This window comes from Enoplosus armatus, chromosome 20 (genome assembly GCF_043641665.1).
Source record: "Enoplosus armatus isolate fEnoArm2 chromosome 20, fEnoArm2.hap1, whole genome shotgun sequence".
NCBI classification, from domain to species: Eukaryota; Metazoa; Chordata; class Actinopteri; order Centrarchiformes; family Enoplosidae; genus Enoplosus; species Enoplosus armatus.
The window spans coordinates 6,448,173-6,467,826 of NC_092199.1; the positions used below are offsets into that span (position 1 = coordinate 6,448,173).

The following is a 19,654-nucleotide window of genomic DNA, read 5'->3' on the forward strand; positions in this document are numbered from 1 at the left end:
CAATCCGCAACACACCTCATTCTGTGCAGCAATGCCCATCAAGTGATATAGCAGTATATCATATCATAACCAGGTGATGGCAAATAAAATGCATTTCACTTCTTTGAATATGTTCTTTAAACCACAAGGACATGTCACCAGAGCAGGAAGAAGGGTGTGATTTATTAATAAAAACAACACGGATACACAAATGAGGCCCTCCAGTGTGGTTGTTTTCTAAAGCGGCCATGTAATTTCTAGCAGGATAACAAATTAGTCATTGTGCAAAGACGCACCACATGGAGGAGCCCCATAGGGGACGTAAATTCCCAGCGTTAAAAATACATATCCTATAATGTATATTTGTCTTCTGTTTAAGCTCCAGATGCAGAGAGAGTGAAAGTGGGGAAGACGAGGATTGGAATAATTCATAGTTCACCAGCAGCAAAATAGACGTTTGTGTGAAGAACCACCCACTGACTAGGCTGGGCCTACAAAGAGAAGCACTGTGTGATATTCAGCCCTGAGACACATCATTATTAAGATTACCGTGACCTCTAACCTCTTTTGCCTCCATGTCTTAGTTCTCCAGGAGAACCAGAGAAAACACTCGATGGCTGCCTGTGATCCCTGCTCCTCCGTATCCGACAAACAACTGTCTCACTGTACGAGGTGCCATGAAGCAGGGAGGCCCGGAGGACGAGTGGGCGGATGTAAGAGGAACTAGGCTGTTAGCACATGTTGTTCAATTATCATCACCACATGTAGCTAGCACTATAGTCTATAAGACTTGAGGTGCATCAATGAAAGAGGTTATTAACAGCTCCAGAGTGAATCACAACCACTTCCTTTACATCCAAGTTTTGTGGATTCGGAACAGGATACGCCTTTTTTAATGATGTAAAGTTCATTTGAGTTATATGCATTTGTCTTGCTTCCATTTGTTGCACCAAGTCAACAGATTTTCTTCAGACTGAAGAGCAAGCTCAGTAAAACAAATACAATGTGTTCTACTTTCAAACTAAAACATATTACTACTGTCTGTATGAGCTTTAGTGTGATACACTACGGCCTAAATGAATTTCACATCAACAGGTCGTTCAACTCCATAAGCCTCAGTGTTTTGTTGTTAACGATTTCCACTCTAAAAACCTGGATTTCTTAAATGGAGATTGGTTTAAACGAGAGCTGAAACGAGTACTTAGTTTGTCGATAAGTCAAACGATAGAAAATTAATATTAATATAACATATAACCATATTGATTATTGACTAATCATTGGAGTCATTTTCTAGCTTCTCCAATTTGAGGATATGTTGTGTTTCTTTGTTTTAAATCATTATAGACTGAATATCTTCGGGTTTTGATTTTGAATAAAACAAGAGAAGAGAAGAAACTGCAATGGGCATTTTTTGTTCATTTCTGAGTTTTTATAGACAAAGCAACTAATCCATTCATTGAGGATGCAATCCAAAAATAATGTGCTGGTTGCAGCCTTAGATTAAACTGATTTACCTCCAAATTTTGTGTCCCCAGGACGCTGACCACCATCATTTACAGTAAACAATATCACCTTGCCACAAGTGCACAAAAACCTCCAAGTAAAAAACAACGAAGAGACAAATTTAAGGAAAACACAAATAAGCTGCTGATGCACCCTCTAAGAAATGCGAGAAAGCTAAAACTACAGATGGGTATTTTTAAACACTTTTTTTGGAATAATAGAAACTGAAAATAATGAGCACAACATATATGGCATTGTCATCCAATTACTATTTCTCACTTCTGTAAAACACCAAATAGCTCTTCATGGTTGAATCTCTTCTGGCATCAAAGCAGGCTCTAATTATGATAAACAAATATCCCATCATTGTAAGAGAATGGTGTGGATCTGCCATTGTCTCTGGCTGCGCACAAAGAAAGGCTTTGGCAGTGTTTAGAAGAGTGTTATTGTCAACAGTGTGCTTTCCCAGTGGGAAAACATATTGTATGACCAAATGTTGCAATGATTAGCAACATACTGCATAGAAAGAAAGTATGTATGTGGACTTGTTTTCATACATAACACCCTGCTTCAAAGTGAAAATGCTTCACATCTATAAGTACTATAGATTAGATCTCCCGAGACAAAGTCATGGTGTGGCATGTATTTTCTTACATGGAGGAATCAATCCAATGTCCCCAAGAGGACCAGGCATATTAAATTATCTACTCGAGACTCAAGATTATTATTGATGACTAGGGGTTATTTGTTTTCTGATGGGAAATATCTCATGCAATGACACTATAAACGGGGCAGAAGCAGCCATATAACTTGTTTGAAGAGCATAATATTATTAATCAAATGCCAAGGCACTTTTCAGTTATGAGACATGAGGATTGAACAATGTCTTTGATCAGTATTATAAAAACAGAATATCCCGTTAATCAAATAGTGTCATAACATCAGCCATAAAAATCTGCCCTCTACAAAATGAATGGATAAACAGCAGTAATGGCAGCCAATTACAGACGAGCCTTCATAGGTGAAGCTGTGATATAAGTACTAAGAGTACACAACAAAGCTAGAAGTAGAGACCAAACACATTTTCTGTTAGCAGACAATGACAGCTGAAGTTTGGCTTCTGACAGATATGGTTGTATTGGCAGGCATTCAAAAAAGTAAAGTACATAAATGTTCTGCAGGCTGACTGAAATAATGTCGGATTGATGCAATCATCATAAACTGCTTCACCAAACAGTTTTTTATTAATTGTTTCTATCAGCGTTTTACTAATTAACTGATAAAAAAAAACATATGGTGCCGTTCTGCACCATCCAGACAAAATGATTTCCTGGAGAAGCCGACTCTTCATTTGTTGAGCTATTGACGTCATGTGTCACTGTGATTGTAGAGATTGACAAAACTGTCTCAGAGCGATGAGACCAGTGATGTGACGGGCTGAGAGTGCATTTATTAAATCATCACACCCTCTGATCTGTGTTGAGGTCCTTTGAGCTAAATGCTGACGTCATGATTCTAACATGCTCACACTGACAATGTTAACATGGTGACTTTTAACAGGTATAATGTTTAATGTGTTCACCATCTTAGTTTAGGGTGCTAGCATACTAAAATTTGCTAATTAGCACTAAACACAAATGCAACTGAGGCTGATGTGAACGTCATTACTTTTGTTATTCTGTCATAAACCAAACTAAATTAAACTGGATCCGATGATGGTGCTAGATTAAAAGTTAAGGGATCAAATTGAAAATTGAATCCTAATGGTGGCACTTGAGCGCTAGAGTTTGGGAATTGCCAGATTTATTAGGATTGGCTCAAAATCGTCTACAGATCTCTTGGGCTCTACTTAATCCTGTATCTTATCCGTAAATCAGAGAAGGCAAAAATGTGGTGTGTAAAAGTTGACAAGGGTTGTATCACTGCGGGCTAACAGTCATAAAGGTGTAAGAATATCTGCTTATCCTTCCATCTCTATGAGTCTAAGTGTTTGTGTTTTGTTTTATCCAAACCACACAGAGATAGTCGTGCAGTACCATCACATAACAGCAGTTGAAATTGCATCCTTAAACACTGACAGGAATTCAATACGATGAAACATGTTCAAGGTTCATCCCCTCATCTTAATTCCAACATACTGCACGATCCACACTGCCTTTAACCTTGGTCATTTATATCACACAGGACGGGCCTGATTATCATCCCATACATTAGCGCTTTCTGGTGCTCGCCTGAGCCTTGCATGCCTATCAGCATGCAGGGCATGTCAGCTAACCCCTGACTGTGGGCTCACTGCCGCATCTAACGGCGCTCATTTAGACACATTCATCACAGTCAAAAAAGGCCTCAGCACTATAAAGATTCCCAAAGAGTCAGAAGTTAAAAAGGTGCTTGTAATGAAAGAGATCTGAACTCGCTCGCCACACCACATCCTTTTCAGCTCAACACAAAAAATGACAATGCAGACACTGAATTAAAGCTTGTCGCTGTCACTGCAGGCCTTTGTGATGTGATCAGCACGCTTCTGATAATTACAAGTCTCAGGAATACTGATGTTAAAAGGAACCCCGGAGAGAAGACTTTGACTGAATAAAATAAGAGTAGAATTGACTACTTTCTGTATGCAGTGAATTTACAAATAACTGGTGGTGTGTTAGTATTTATTTGGCGTAACGATCAAACAAAATAAGCAGTCCTTTTGAATTAGCCTATTGTACTTGAGTGAAAATGTTTATTGGAGTTATTCCAGTGCCTTCAAACTGCATGATTTTACTGGAAGCACAATGAAAATATTGAAGGGCTGACATGATGATCACACACAAGTCCCTGTGTAGCAGCCTTGAAAGAATGAATAGGAAATGGGCTGCTTTAGTATCCATCCATTATTCATTAAGCACTGTACTCCTCCATGTCAACAACCTTTGTAGTGACACAGCCAAATCATTATTTCCTCTTTCTCACTTTCACTCACTGTTTACTTCACTCTTTCTCTCTCATCAAGTCACTCCCGGCTTTCATCTCATATATGATCAGCAGCCAAGGTCTTAAGAGCATGTAAACTCTAAAAACATCCAACAAAACCCTTTATAATCCAGCTGTATTTGATGTCAAGACTGTTAAAATGATATGATCCAGCAGTAACGTTTAAAGTGAAGACAGGAACCTGAGCTGCAGCTGATAGTCGTGGCGTTTTATGAGGCGCAAGATAAAAATCATTGAATGTGTTGATATATTGCACAGGAAAAAAAAAACTATCTGATATTACATGCAGAGACTGACAACATAAGTCACAAGACCAGGTAGGACCTTGGTGCGCCTCCAGCCGGCCTTCAGAGGTTATGGTGCTGCAGAAATGAGCGGAGATAATCAGACTTTCTATATGCACCAGCGCCATGTGAGACACAGCCACACGCTTGCTGCTTTTGGAATCAATTAAAAGCCACTTTACATGTTTGCATCTGTGCAAGAACATTGACTTTCGATACTGTTGGAGAGGAATATTTTAGAACTTTAAAACAACAAAATAAGTGCAGAAGACTATTGAGAAACATCAGTAACTCCATAAACACGTGTGCAGCAGTAAGCCTTAGTTTCACACTATTAGCATCATCTTATAACTCCAGAGACGTTATACATTATCATAAACTTCAAGCTATCTAGTAATGTGTGGGTGGGACGTCTTATGTTCATATAAGAGATTCACGCTAAGATCAAACAAACAGCCTTCAAGGAAATCCACAGCGGCGGAATTGTTTTCTTCCTGGCAGTCAAAGCGATATTAACCATGTTCTTAGCCTGTTGGGTGCCTCTTTGTTATCTACAGAAAACCTAATATTTGTTTTTCCTAGTCGTTCACTCAGATAAAAAATAAAGTGGACTGAAACAGGTTTTAAGCCAGAGCTGGGAGATGTTTGCTTTCGCTTCAGTTAAATCAGGCCACATAGCGCAGGGAGTTAATCTCTTCTGGGCTCCACCCTGCTTTCCCTGAGCAGGTCACCAAATTAGGTTGCCATATTTTGGCCTACAAAAAAAATTCATGGCTCAATTGAAAATTCAATACAAGTTATCATATTAAAATCACATATGTCAACATGCTGCCCCCACCAGCCGCTGAAAGGAAGTGTGGGAGTGTGTGATTATAAAAAACGAGTTTTGGCAGTCTGCTGAAGTTTTAGTGCTATTTCTACGAGCTACAGCGCAGACAAAAACACACAAAAGGTTTTCAACAATGTGGTTTTTTTCGACTTCGGAGACTCATAAAACATCTGCAAGGTCACCGGCTCAATCTCCCCCAACGTGTCTTTTAAGAGCTTTGTGGTGTACTTTGTAATACGCTCATGTAGCGACTGACAGAAATACAATAGAGAAACTATGTGTTGCCTGGAGGAGGGAATACACCCATATTACTACTGGGCAGCTGTTGTGGAGTGACGTCATGCAGTACTTCCCTGGGCCATTTTCTCTTATTCAAACCAGACGGGCTTAACCAAGTGGTTCCCAACCTGGGGTTCGGTATCCCCCACGGGGTCCCAAGATAAATCTGAGGGGGTCACAAGATGATTACATGGGCAAAGAAATATTTCTGTTGTACAAAACCACTCTTCACCTCTTCAGGCTTCTAGTGAAACAGGCAGACACAAAAAGAAGCTGTCTTTGGTTGAACTGTCTATCCAGGGTCACATTGAGGTCATAACCTGCAATGAGGGGTCACAAGTAGACATTGCTTCATTTTAAAAGGCCATAAGCAGTACAATACAACAGAATATACTCATACATCATTTCCAATTCCTACATGGCAATGATTAACAATAGTTAACTCTCGGGCTGCAACTAACAATTATATTCAATGAATCTGCATTCTTAATTTTATTATTTTCACGATTAATCTTTAGCCTATAAAACAGCAGAAAAGAATGAATGAATGAATAGAGCACAGGGTCACGTCTTCAAATGTCTTGTTTTGTCCAAGCAACAGTCCAAACTTACAAAAATATTCAATTGACTATAATGTAAGACCAAGAAAAGCAGTAAATTCTCACATCTGACCTGGAGTCATCAAACGTTTGGCCGTTTTGCAAACAAACAACTATCAGAACAGAGAGGTGTTAACTGAGATGGACAGATGTTTTGTAGGGGGTTGTGGCGCTCTTTTGGGAACACAGACTGATTAAATACTAACTTCTCCTCAAAAGATTGCCTCTCTCTTGTGTCTCATGTGCTCGACCTTACTGTCATGTCAGAGGAGCAACTTACAATGCCTCCTTTGAACAGACGGTGGGTGAGTTCTGACGCATCTGAAAAGGGAGAACCTTGATCTCTGTCCAGCTGTTTCCATGCTGCAGTGACCCGGCGGAGTCTTAAACACAGCTCATAGCAAACAAACACAAATCTGCGCAGCTTGAGTTTGTACATATTTCAATCACGAGCCTCAGCAGTGTCTCACTTGCCTTCCCCAGCAGCAGCAAACAGTAGTGGCTCTGGGTGTGACGCAGATGAGACGGTGAAGGTTTGCACAGCTGTAGACTGTCCTCGCGGCGGCCATGTGTTTAATAGGGCCCCCTCTGATGGAGACACACCCTCTCTGTGTCACTGAGGTCCCACCTCACTGTGAGGTTACGGGGCTTTCCGGATGCTACCAAAGTCCTCCAAGCAGGAAGCGATACACGGCTCACATGCTCTGTTTCTGCTTTCCCTGGTTTTGCTGTCACTGTTACTGCTATGGCAACAGTTCACTTTTTTTCCCTGTTTAAAACACAAGGTCACATCAAATACAAGCTGTACAACTGACCCCAACAACCCCTCCTATCGGTCACTACTTTGTAAGATCTTTTTATCCAATTGCCTGGTTAAGTGAGGGTTCAGGTTTTATCTCCTCGCTCTGCATGACTTACAATATGTTTTATCATTATTAAATAATTTAAGCACGATGCCAAAATCGAAAGGCAGACTGCAGGGTTTGCATTCTGTAGCACTAGCCGCAAGCACAAACAAGCCTACGGTTGCAACATACTGCAGCTTAATGTGCTTAAGCAAGCTTCCACTATGGCAAGCAGAAAGATAACCGGTTGGATGTAAACGCTGTTTGTCTCAAAAGGGGGATCTTACTATGACATTTCCCATGCCTAATTCATGAGTCCCTCTTAAAGGCTCGCTAAAACCGTTTCTATCTGACACGTTCTGGGTCAGACCGGGCTCATCCCTAATTGTCGTGACTTTACAGCAATTAGTTCCTTCTCCGCCTATTTGAGCAAAACGCATACCTTCAAGTTTAGTTAATGTGGATGCAGCCTCAGAGAAAGCACGACGCAGCGTGTAGCCTTACTGCGGCAGCTCAAAGTTAGAAGCTGAGTGTTTCCAAGACTTAGAGAGAGGTGGCAGATAGATAGAGGGTGGGCGAGCTGCAGGGATTAACTCTGGGCTGGCAATTTGAGGTTTATACCCAGCAAGCTGTTAGAAACTTCAGGTATGCGCAACTTGTTCCTCTCCACCTCACTGTGGGTTTCATTAATCACCACATCTGTTCGTTTCGCACTGCACACCCACGCTCAAATAACATGCACTTCACAACCATTCCAATATGCCATTTTACAGTTCTAACTATAGCCGAAAAAAACTAGAAAAGAACATCTTGGCTGTGTTAAACAGCAAACAAATGTAGGTTGGGAATGTCTCCTGCAATAGAGACTCAGACGCGAGTACAAACAACCTACCTTTTCTCACCCTTATTTCTTTCATAAATTAGTTCTCCCAGTGAAATATCATATCATTGCAGATGATATACAGTTGATACTCTCACAAAAAAGAATAACAGAACAGCTGGCCGGTTTACAGAGGAGGCTCGGGTGGTTCGGGTCTAAACTAACACCAGTTATCTTTCAGTTGAGGTTTCTTTTTTTCAGCATGTACACATCAGACTCAGAGAATAGAATATAACTGGAGTCGCGCATGAATAGTAATGAGATGAAAGCCAAATCAATATGCCGACAGACAGCACTCAGCAGTAAAATGTTATTTCTTCCTGCATCCTTACACAGTCTCATTTAGCTATTTGTTTATTTCATTGCATCCTCATGAGCTTCTGCCACAGCAATTGCCATTCTTCTTCCCGGGGTCCATGCTGTATAATTGAGATGGAATTCACACGTCAGACAGACACAGGCTGTCTTTGCATGAGACAAAAGAGAAAGTAAAAACAAAATCAAGGTGAGAGAGGACACATCACATGGCTGCCGCAAGCTAGACTAGTTTAATGCAGCCAGGTGGATTGTGATACATCTGGAAAATGTTCCTGCATCTGTGTGTTTTAAGAGGCTGCTCTTGGGCCCTGGAAAAGACGGCTGACCTCTGCTCACTTGGCAGGTTCGATGTGTTTTGCCGGAGTTTTAAAGGGAGACTGAAGAGACGTCAGTTGTCTCTGAGACTGTTGCCTTTTTAGTGGAAAGGAGCAGAATGGATCACTGTTTAGCAAAAACTGGAAGTTACAGCAACCTGTTACGCATTTCAGTGATCACGGTGCCACACGAACAGTGAGGGGCTGATCTCGCGACCTTGTTTTCGGCTTGTTAGTCTTTTGTCAGCAGTGCTCAAGATGAAATAAGAGTGATTTCTTATTTTCAGGAGTGACAGAAGTTAAACTTTCCACATTCAGTTCAATATGTCTGTTGATCCTTGAGGCAGCCGTGCTCAGTCTGCAGTACCTGGCCCTGTCAGACAGACCACAAGATTTATTTGAAGTAATTCACAGCGTCTCTCTGACATTAATGAACATTGTCCAGCCATGTTGCCACGTTGTGTTATGGCCCAAAATACAGTAGGTGCACAGGATTAAACCCTCAGAATCTGTCCATACAGCTCCTATAAAGACCAAGCGCAAAAATGTCACAACAAAAGTATGTAGAATTATCTTCACTTTTAGATTATGAATGTATTTTCTGTTTCAGAATGATGTCTAAATTAAAGTCTTTTGAGGAGTGTAGGCTGTCAACGTCTGTTCTGTCATTAACGGTCAGTGGAGCACAATCCTGATGGTGTCTTGGTTCATTTAACTTTTCATTTAACGTCTGATTAGGAAAATGTCAGACATCTCCCCTTCCCTTTACCCAGCACCCTGCTATACACAAGATGCTGATCTGTTGCTGACCCTGACCTCTGACCTCCCTGGGGAGAGACCTTCACTATGGAGATAAATACCAATGTGTCCAATGATTACACTACAGAACGCAACAAAATTAAAATATATGCAGCCAATACTACATTCAGCAACCAAATATTAAACGACAGACAAAATCTCAAGACAGAACTCAAACACCTCCTACAGTAACAAGTCTTAGCAGATCCATCCATGATATATGAAGCACCACTACAGCCTCTGTTCACCGACATGTTGAAACTGGCTCAACTGCAGCCCACATAGACCAGCTACAGCTACTGAATATGAATAAAAGAATGATCATCTTCATTGTGATGAATGCAACAGACAAACAGAAAAGATAAAGGAGGGAAAATAAAGACCAAGCGGGGAGATCAGGACAGAAACTCCACGCGCTTGTTCCATTAACCCACATTGACGCACCGGGTCGACTGAAGTCGCTGCAGGTTGTCAAACGGAGATCTCCCGGCATTTAAACACACGATACACATCGCGGGTTTAACGAGCGTTGCATTCACTGCCACGTTAAAGCCTGAAATGGACGGTTCATGTGAAAAAAACATCAACCGTGCGCTGCTGTGCGTAACGGACAGGTAAAACACGGCGTTGCGTGTGACTGAAAAAATGACTGAAAATCTTGGACGTTTTCCACGCGCCAAATTAAGTGTCAGGACGCAAAAGACGGCGTGCAGGAATAAAGTAATCTCCTCACTCACCTTCAGGGCTTCAACGCGAAGTCCTGAGCGCAGATTGTCTTGGAAAAGGCGAGGCGATGCTTCAGTGTTGCCGCCTGTCACCGGGAAGGAGGAGTTTGTGTTTACTCCAACATAACAGGACTGTGCTGTCAGAGAGCACACGGATCCTCTGCCTGTTTGGCGAAGAGAGGGAGCCACAGTCTGGCCACACACTTTACTACAGCATGTGTGCTCCCTCATGACGCCTGGGGAACTCCAGTTTGACCCAAAGTGAATTGTTTTTATTATAATCCCTGTTGGAAAAGCACTTTGGATTATTATTGGCCAAACACCGCACTGATAATTACAATTAGAATGAGTTGCGGAGTGTATTATAATGAGTTTTGGGATTCAATACATTTTATTAAAGGAAAGTAATGTCTGGGAGAGAAAAAAGCCCCAAACGTGCTTATTCATTACCTCTATCTAAATAAAACAATATTCACAATGTCAAAAGTGTATATAGGTTATGAAAATAAAAAATATATAAAACTGAGGTTCTGTATGACTCTTTTTAACCAAATGAGAAAAATATTTTGATAAGTTATAAGATCTCTAAATAGACCTCTACATTGTCATGTAATAATGTAATGTAAGCCTGTTGCTGAAATCATGAGCTTTTTGCTAATTTAATTACACCCACAGATAAGAGGATTGGTGACAACATTTTGCAAAAGCATAAACAGATTCTCTTGATTGCTTCTTATCTCCCATTACCAGAAACCAGGAGCTCCTGAAGGTTTATACTGCACTGAGAAATAGCACACATTCCCGCCTTGTCTAGTAACGCAGCTTAATTTTGTGGTGGCATAAGTGTAAAAGCCATGTCAGTCTGTCTCTGTGATTCTTCTTGATTTATGGTATTATTTGTATTAATGTCTCAAATTATTTGTGTTAAAATGTAACCCTTACAACCTCTCTAATCATAACTTAAACACATTCCCATGTCTTCTATGAAATGATACCAACCCCTGTCATGGCTTTAGTGCTTCAATGACGTGATGATCATTCCTCTTCCAGTAACTTTTCTTTAGTGAGACAGGTAAATGATTAATCTGCGTTATGTTTTATTACCCTACAATTTCAAGAGCAGGACTTTGAACCCAAGACTGTGAACGTGGTTTCCTCACAAAGTGTGTGTGTGTGTGTGTGTGTGTGTGGGTGTGTGTAGATGCAGAGCAACTAAAATTGATATTGATGTTCTGAAGTTGTAGCTGAACTCAGCTCATTGTGTATCCACTGTTAGTACTGTCAGTACCCTTCAGAAAATATAAATATTTCAAAAGCTTCTCTGTACATTCATATGATTTTCCTTTGCAGACATGGCACCATATGTTTAAACTGTTGGGGAAACTGGTGTCCCTACCATGACAACCAGCTCCGTCTTTTCCTTTCAAACCAAAGGTCACAGCCATAATCGAGAGATTTTACGACCAGCAGTCCAGATTTCACTCCACCCAGGAAGGTAACTCATGCTCACAATCTTTAGAGGATCAGAGGGTCCTAATCTGCTTCTGAGGCTTCATCGGAGCTTTAGAGAAGAGACGCTGGGATTTAGATTTAACTAGTGCAACTGGAATACAGAGATAATGCCTTCCACTAAGAAGACTCTGCATTTCTTGTCCAGTGCGCTGGTTACTTCCATATCTGTCGGGGTGATGGGGTATGGCATGTCAACGCAGTGGGCTAGGACGGCCATGGAGTGCACAGCAGCTGGAAGTAGCTTCACCAATGGAACTGCTGAGATCACTTTGGAGCTTTTTGCTGGGTACATGAACAGAACCTTTTGCCCCTTGTTTGGAGGGTATGATCCTTTTAAAGGTAACTTTCCAAGGCTCTCACAGGGCCCAAATTACAAGATACTTTTTCACATACATACCTCTGGAATCTAGCCATGCTGATGGGTTTGGTGTTATTTTCCCAGTTTTTCAGATATCGGTCTCTGAGATTCGTGCCTCCAAATAACAGCACTGAAAGATTACATTTAAATAATTCAACAGCAGCATGTCTTTGCAGGGGCAGTGTCCCTGTTACTGGTACTCTGGATAATCCAAAGAGAACACTGTCAACAGTTTTTGTATATGTTGCTATTTAGGACGAAGACACTTCACAGAGACGTCTCAGATACAGATATCTCACAACATGGACAAATACATGCATGGCTAGATACAACTAGAGGTGTGAGGAAATACGATGGTTGTTTTTTGGGGGGATGAGCTGACCCTTCAAAACAAGACATGATTACAGTTACTGCACAATATCGCTAGCTGCCTGCTCACACAGTCTCACCAGTTTGTATACTAGTATAATTTACTACAAATTCTACTAAATTACATAACCATAATGTTTTTGTACTCTCTCTGTGTGTGTGTGTGTGTGTGTGTGTGTGTGTGTGTGTGTAGTGATTCCTAAGTTGACAGAAACAGGAGTTACCCCTTTAGTCCTGCACGTTTTGGTTTTGTGCCTGTTGGCCATTTGTCTGCTGTTTTCTGCCGGCAGCATCCTGATCTCCCTCTACAACAGTGTCAGTAACCCTTATGAGACCTACATGGGGCCTGCTGGGGTCTACGCCTGCAGCTCGATCAGCGGTAAGTCACTCACATGTTAGAGCACTAAGCATCTGGGAGTAATACAAGAGGAATTGCCAGAAACACATTTTTGCACTGCACTGATGAAAATCGCTGCTGAAGACTTGAAGTGGTGATTGGGATTTCATTTTGTCCCGTTCTTTCATTTGTGACAGTACTAATGGCACTCTTTCTCCTGTAGCATGTTTGTCTGTTGTGGTCCTCATTATATTTGTGGTGAACGTCAACCTGACCAACATGGCGGAGGATTTGGTGGAGAACTTTGCCGATGCCATCCCAGTGGACCTGAGGAACAAGTCTTCAAAGATGCTGCTGGGATACTACCTGATCATCCCTTACACAGTGCTCTCTCTGCTCGCCATCGCGTTGATCTACATGTACGACCACGCAGCCTATACGCATAGGAGAGAACAGCAGAGGCCTACAGAGGACGCGCCCAAGGAGATAATGATGTACTAGTGGAGTCGGTTTTCAGTGACATTGATCAATTGCTCATCAAGACTTTCTGGAGTAACTTACTGTAATGGAGAACATTACAGAAATGGGATGTATGTACAGTAAAATATGGATGTACAGCTTGTTTAATGCATAATAAGAATATACAGAGAAAAAAACAGTATGATGTTTTAATGTCTTCACACTATGAGCAACAGTTTTCACTTTGGTGTTTTAATCTGATTTGACTTGAAGTGACATTTATTAGTACATAAATCAATAAACCAATAAAGTTCATATCTTTTTGACTTTCAACTGACATTCTTTGTCAGATAATAAAATAATTTAACGGTTGTTGGTTAAAATGATAAAAACAGAATCACTTTTTCAGAGAAATGTCAAATGCATCTTTAAGTCTTCAATACGTCAACATGTCTTACAAATCAACAGCTATACATAAACCCAATGACATTTTTTGTGTTATGTGTCTAAAACAATAGTTTGCATAAAATAAGGGAATGTAAATAAGCAGATGAGATAAGGTTGTTCTCCTTTATATTTTAAAGGATAAGTTTTTTTTGTTATTTAATGTTCCAGATTTACTGAAGTAATGGTTAAATATAAATAAAAAGTGGCAAAGGTGGAGAAACGTGGTAAGAGGCATTTAGGGATTAATTGATCTCTGCTGCCCTCTATCTCTGAGATGGTGTAAATGCAAAGAGTTGTCTCATTCCAAATTACAAGTCAACACTTGTAAAAGAGGAGGAGTAAAAGAGAAAATGATTTTGCTGATTTCATCTGATCTTTCATCAGTCATGGCTGGCAGTTGTTGGTGTTTATCTATTTTTAATTATGGGATATTTCTGTCAAACAATCTGACTAAAGAAAGACAAAATGCAAAGTAAAATAATTGTCATTTCCCTTAGACTCTCCAGGAGGCAGCACTGACTTTCCCACGGCTGGAAAACCCCAGACTTGAGATAAGTCCAACCTCTCTGTCAGATGTACCTCCACAGTCCTGTCAGACAGACTCAAGTACCCCCTCACGACACCACCTGGCCTGTTCCAAATGTGTCCATTTGATTTCATATTGAATGTTATTCAACACTATAAATCATATAGAAGTAGATATTGTTGTTGTCACATAGTGTTTAAGTGTTACAGCTGATTCAATATGTAGATACATTTTTTAATTCAATCATCATTTTCACTTTCATCATCATTACTTTTTCAAATGAGTTGATCTACTCTACAATCTCTCCGTGTACCATATCCCCTGGGGGCTGCAGAGGTACCTCCTGGGGTAGTACCCTATAGGCTACATGGATTACTTTACTTACCCTCATCAATTCTTGGCTCATGATAGAAGCAGTGCTTAAGTTGAGCCCTTTAAACTCCGGTGATGCATTGCATCTTAACTGTATCCACTTCCATGTGGGATGAACTCGGAGAAGCCTTGATGAGAGATAAAAATTAATTACAGATCTGTTTAATACATTTCAAAGGATTAGAACCCCCCCCCCCCCAAGTAATGCTGACATATATAGTGATCGAAACAAAGCTTGCTGACTCAGAAGCTGAGATATATCTTGCTGAGAATTGGCGTCTATTGTCTCCTGGATCTTCAGACGCTCTCACAGCTGTGATTCACATGACAGTGTTGACATGAGAGCCGGGGCGAGGTGTCCTCTTACCGTTTCCCGTGTCCCATCACTCAGGGCCTAAAGTCTGTTTGGACATGCCCTTTCCAGCACCTCTCAGCTCCGCAACGCCTTATACCTGCCTTCAAAAGAACCACTCTTCCTTTAAGTCTCACACTTCAAGGGACCTGTGGAAGGATGCAGCAATCTGCTACGTGGTCGTCAGTGTGAATATGTATTATATTTCTGAGAATGCATGCTTTCTACGGACAGACTAGAAAATCCACCATGCCTCCTGAGGTGCAGGGGTTTCAAGGCAGGAGAACCTTCGGGGAACCTTTTCAGGGTCAAGTTTATTCCATAATCCAATACGTTTCTGTTAAGTCTATTAAAGGTATTGAATTACAGCGATCAATAGTCAAATTTTAACATTTATTTTCACACCTGTCACCAAACTACTCCTGCCAAAACATGCATGATGTAGGATGATGCAGCCTGATGTAACCCTGCAGCTGTGACCGGCGACCCAGTGTGAAGCCGGGGCAGGTTGTATTCTCCAGAGGAGGCCACGTCAAAGCCTGTTTCAGCGCAAAATCGCCTGCTGTGAAACTGATAAGCTCTTCACAACACAGCACAGATCTGTCAGCCATTAGAGGCCCTCTTATTTTATTTTTCACCCTTTGAAAATCATCATTGACCCACTCTGACCTCTGACAGACTGCAAGAACTAAATAGTAAAACTTCTGGATTTCTAAAATAATCCTTTCCAGTCAGCCACATGTGTGCAATACGTATCTTTACTTAACCCACTGTAGCCATGATAAAAAATGTAAGGCTCCTTACAGACAGAAATAATGACATTTTAAAATGATGTAGGATCCCTCGATTCTGAGCATCAACCTGTTTAACAGCTGCCAGAGGAGATATTTAACTATATCTATTACTGATCTTCCCCTGTGTGCACTGAAGTGTGGAATAGCTGAATTGCTATTGAGAGAGCCCTCTCGCCGTTTGCTGTGCAAACACTGATTGAATAAAATCAGAGATGGGCAGTAATCTCTTCCTCTCTGCATACTCTGTGTCTCTTGGCTCACCAGAATGGATAAACCCGGGATTATGCAGAAGCCCTGAGCCCTGACCACTCACTCTGTGTGATAGGATTAAAGCGGAAACTTTTGTAACCTGTGAAACCTTATCCTCCTAGGTCCCGCATTACAGAGGCCTGTGAAACAGACACCTCCAGCTGCAGGGCAGGGGGGGCACACATTCAGCCATGTAGAGTCCACTCTGATGGGGCATAGCGAGTTGGGGGAAGGGGTCTAGTCTCCTTCCACCTTTGTGGGTTAATTTCACATTGACAACTGAGAGGTATGGGTAGGTGTATGTACGTAGGGGGGAGGGAAGGTCTTCAATACTTGTTTTAACACTTTCACAAACACCTTAAATATTGAGGTGTTTGTAGAAACAGTCTAAAAAGAAGAAATACATAAAGGTGCCAAGATAATAGAAACATTCAGAACATTCCTCAGAGAAAATTCTTGAGCCTACCAACCTGAAAAGTCCAATCACGCCCCAAAGCCTTTTTATTTGATGTCCTTATCACTGCTGAGCGACCTTCTCCCTCCACAGTGACAGTAAGAGAGGTGTGTGTCTCTCAAGATATCCCTGTTACATTTTCCAATGAGGTAATGAACATTTATGGCACTGCTACTTAGCAACAGTATATAACAGATTTTACCCATTACACACAAACACACTTACTCCTCTATACTGTATATTGTCTAATATTGTTAATGGTTGTATATAATTTATATATACTTTGCTATACTGTCTATTGTTTTTAGTGACTTTTTATACGTAAACAACTGATTAACATATAATGGCAAAACATTTTACTATTATAAGGAAACGCTTGCATATATGACAAATAAAAATCGAATTTGATTTGAGATTTAAATGTTAGTTTATGCATTTCAACAAGGTAAAGGGAGGATTTACAGGGAACAGGTTTAAGAGAATAACACCAGGTGATGAGCCGTAACTCGCTGTACTCGTGAGGAGCTCTCACACTCAACCTGACCGTGTGATATTGGAAAGTAGGCAGGTTCCTTACTTATCTCTGTCATTAATCTTAATTTGTCAGTGAAGGCGGAGGGAAGGTGAGAGGGAGGAGGAGGAGGAGAAGGGCTAAAAGGTAATTGCACCCCTGCTGCTCCATTATGGTGTCATTCCACTGTTAACAGAAGATAAGATCTTCTCCAAATTACCTGAAGCCAATTCTCCACTTTACCTGGCTGGGGCAGGGAGACAGAGAAGAAGACAGAGATCCAGCCTGGTCTCACAAGCCATGATGGAGACAAACTGAACTGATCCATCTGTGCAGAATCTTTCTGACCAATGTCTGTGTGGTGAAAACAATAAAAAAAAAAATCTTCGTCTGATGCCTGATGACTGTTTACAGCCAAGAGTGAGGGATGGAGGGAGGGGCCGAGCACTTTCTCTGCCCCATGCCGCTTGACACCATTGCTGATTAATGTGCCCCCTGATTGGCAGGTGTGATAGATATCAGTGGGTGCAACGTGTAGGGACACACAGTTAACCTACTGACACAGCGCACGGCTCAACTGGCCATTTGACCCGGACACAGAAACAAACACTTAACATTAACAACAGTAAATCTAGTAAAACAGCAACACTGCACAGAATTTAACAGATTTTTGTGTTGTATATTCATTCAAAACCACTATATTTCAGACAGATGGTTCATAGAAGAAAATGATTAAAGAGATAAAAGAAAAAAGATGAGAAGATATAAGATAGTGTCACACTGACATACATATTTATTTATTTTTATATCTTGTATACAGAGCTCTCTGTGACCCATTTCTGTCTAGATAGGATGTCTGTAAGAACTCATCTTTTCTCGATTTCAAATTGGGGCACATTGTCTATCCTTCAGCACACATAAAGAAACTTTAATGAAGATGCTCTGTGATTTCCTGCACAGAACCTTTCTCTTTTTTTAAAAGCAGTTTTTAACTTTGTAGACACTCTTACATCATGCTGTAATATGATAATTTTAAATATACACTTTGTCTTTTAGGTTTTTAAATGTAGGCTATGCAACTCACACCGATACAATCTAGATGGATAAATAGCTCTACAGGGAAGAGGGAAAATATGTATATTGATTTTGGGATGAACCGTCCCTTTAAACTCTATTAAGTTATAGTCTTGACTCTCTGGTTGCCCCTAGTTAGTGCACCTTCTGCCTGAATCATCTGCAACACAAAATACATTTCTAACCAGGAGAGTTAGTTACTCAAGCTTTGCACCAGGTGGCAGCATTCAATAACTGAATCAAACAAATCCCTGTCTGAAACTTGCAGCACAGGAACAGTTTTATTGTAACCTTATAATTGGGAATTAATCTATGAGCTTACTTTGTGTTACGAATCAGGTCTGCTATACCTTTAGATATGAGCATTGAATATCCTGTCAATGTCATAGAAGCTTGTAATATTACAGAAAACAACAGCGTAAAATCACACTCCCAGCCTAAGTAAAATGTGCTTACTTTATTATTCTATTTTACACGTGAGTTTATATCTCCCAGCGGTTTCCAGGTTTATCTGTGTCTCCATGAGATAAAAGGCTTCTGTGTGAAGGAGGAGCTCAGACTGTCACTGGAGCGGGACACAAATCCATAGATCACACACTCTCGACTGTAACCAAGACACTCAGTCACAGGCGGCAAGCTGTTCTACAATCCATATGGCCATAAAACCACAGAGATTCCAGCAGTCTGCAACCATGGACAGCACATATAAATTCTAGCCTGCCTTGTACAGTATTTCCTTTCCCTTGTTTGGAAAGAAAACACACTTTTCTGGGCAAAAACCTCAGGTGTTTTAAGAAATGATTTAAGTTTTAAGAGAAACATAATAAGTGGTGTTAATGTGAAGGTTAAAGAGTGCCTCCTTCTATCTATGTTACATTAACACTGTACACTGAGTGAATTTCCGTGGTGAAACGTCATGTCTCATAAAAGCTCTCAACGCTGCATGTCATCAGCTCCTGTCAAGGAGCAGCAGAGTGTCTTTTACAGAAGCCAGATGGGGAGAGGTGCTAGGATAAAGTGCATCAAGTGCCCCCTATTGAGCTTTATGAACGGATTAAGGGATTTGCAAAGCTCTGTCATAAGGCCGTCAGTCATTGTCACACCCGCCTGAAATTTACGACGCTGACCGCAGAAAAAGCCTTAAGGCTGTTGTCATAGAGTATAACTTCATCTGTCAAGTCATTCACCTCAACATCAACACCTTGAGCAATGGGAATTAAATAAACAGAGAGAGAGACTGGAACCGTGACATAAGACACTACAAATTACCACAACATCTCAATACCTGAAGTTTACCTTCAGGAATGTTTTTGCAATTTAATACTTCTTACACCTCTACTCCATTCATCATCTTTTTTCTATTTTCCCACCTCTCCTCTGAGCTGTGGCATTTCATTCTGTGATGCAAAGTCTTAAAAGCTGCAATCACCTGTCTGTCTTTCCAATAAAACAGAGGTTCTTTGAATACGGCAGAATCTGATATCGGCTTTTTAAATCCTGCATAA

The 19,654-nt window shown here is 40.8% G+C and overlaps 2 protein-coding genes across 3 annotated transcripts in view; one reads left to right on the top strand and one right to left on the bottom strand.

Moving 5' to 3' along the window:
* The window catches only part of ptprea (protein tyrosine phosphatase receptor type Ea), a 52,728-nt gene extending 42,614 nt beyond the window's left edge, over positions 1-10,114 (bottom strand). For both annotated transcript variants that reach the window (XM_070926667.1, XM_070926666.1), the window contains exon 1: positions 10,055-10,114. The gene's annotated coding sequence lies outside the window, so the exon portion shown is untranslated. The remainder of the gene's footprint in view (positions 1-10,054) is intronic.
* Positions 10,115-11,954: 1,840 nt separating this feature from the next.
* LOC139303841 (clarin-3) lies at positions 11,955-13,412 on the top strand. The gene is made up of 3 exons (XM_070927690.1): positions 11,955-12,186; positions 12,768-12,953; positions 13,135-13,412. The coding sequence occupies exons 1-3, from the start codon at positions 11,955-11,957 to the stop codon at positions 13,410-13,412; spliced, it is 696 nt and encodes a 231-aa protein (XP_070783791.1).
* The last annotated feature ends 6,242 nt before the right edge of the window (positions 13,413-19,654 follow it).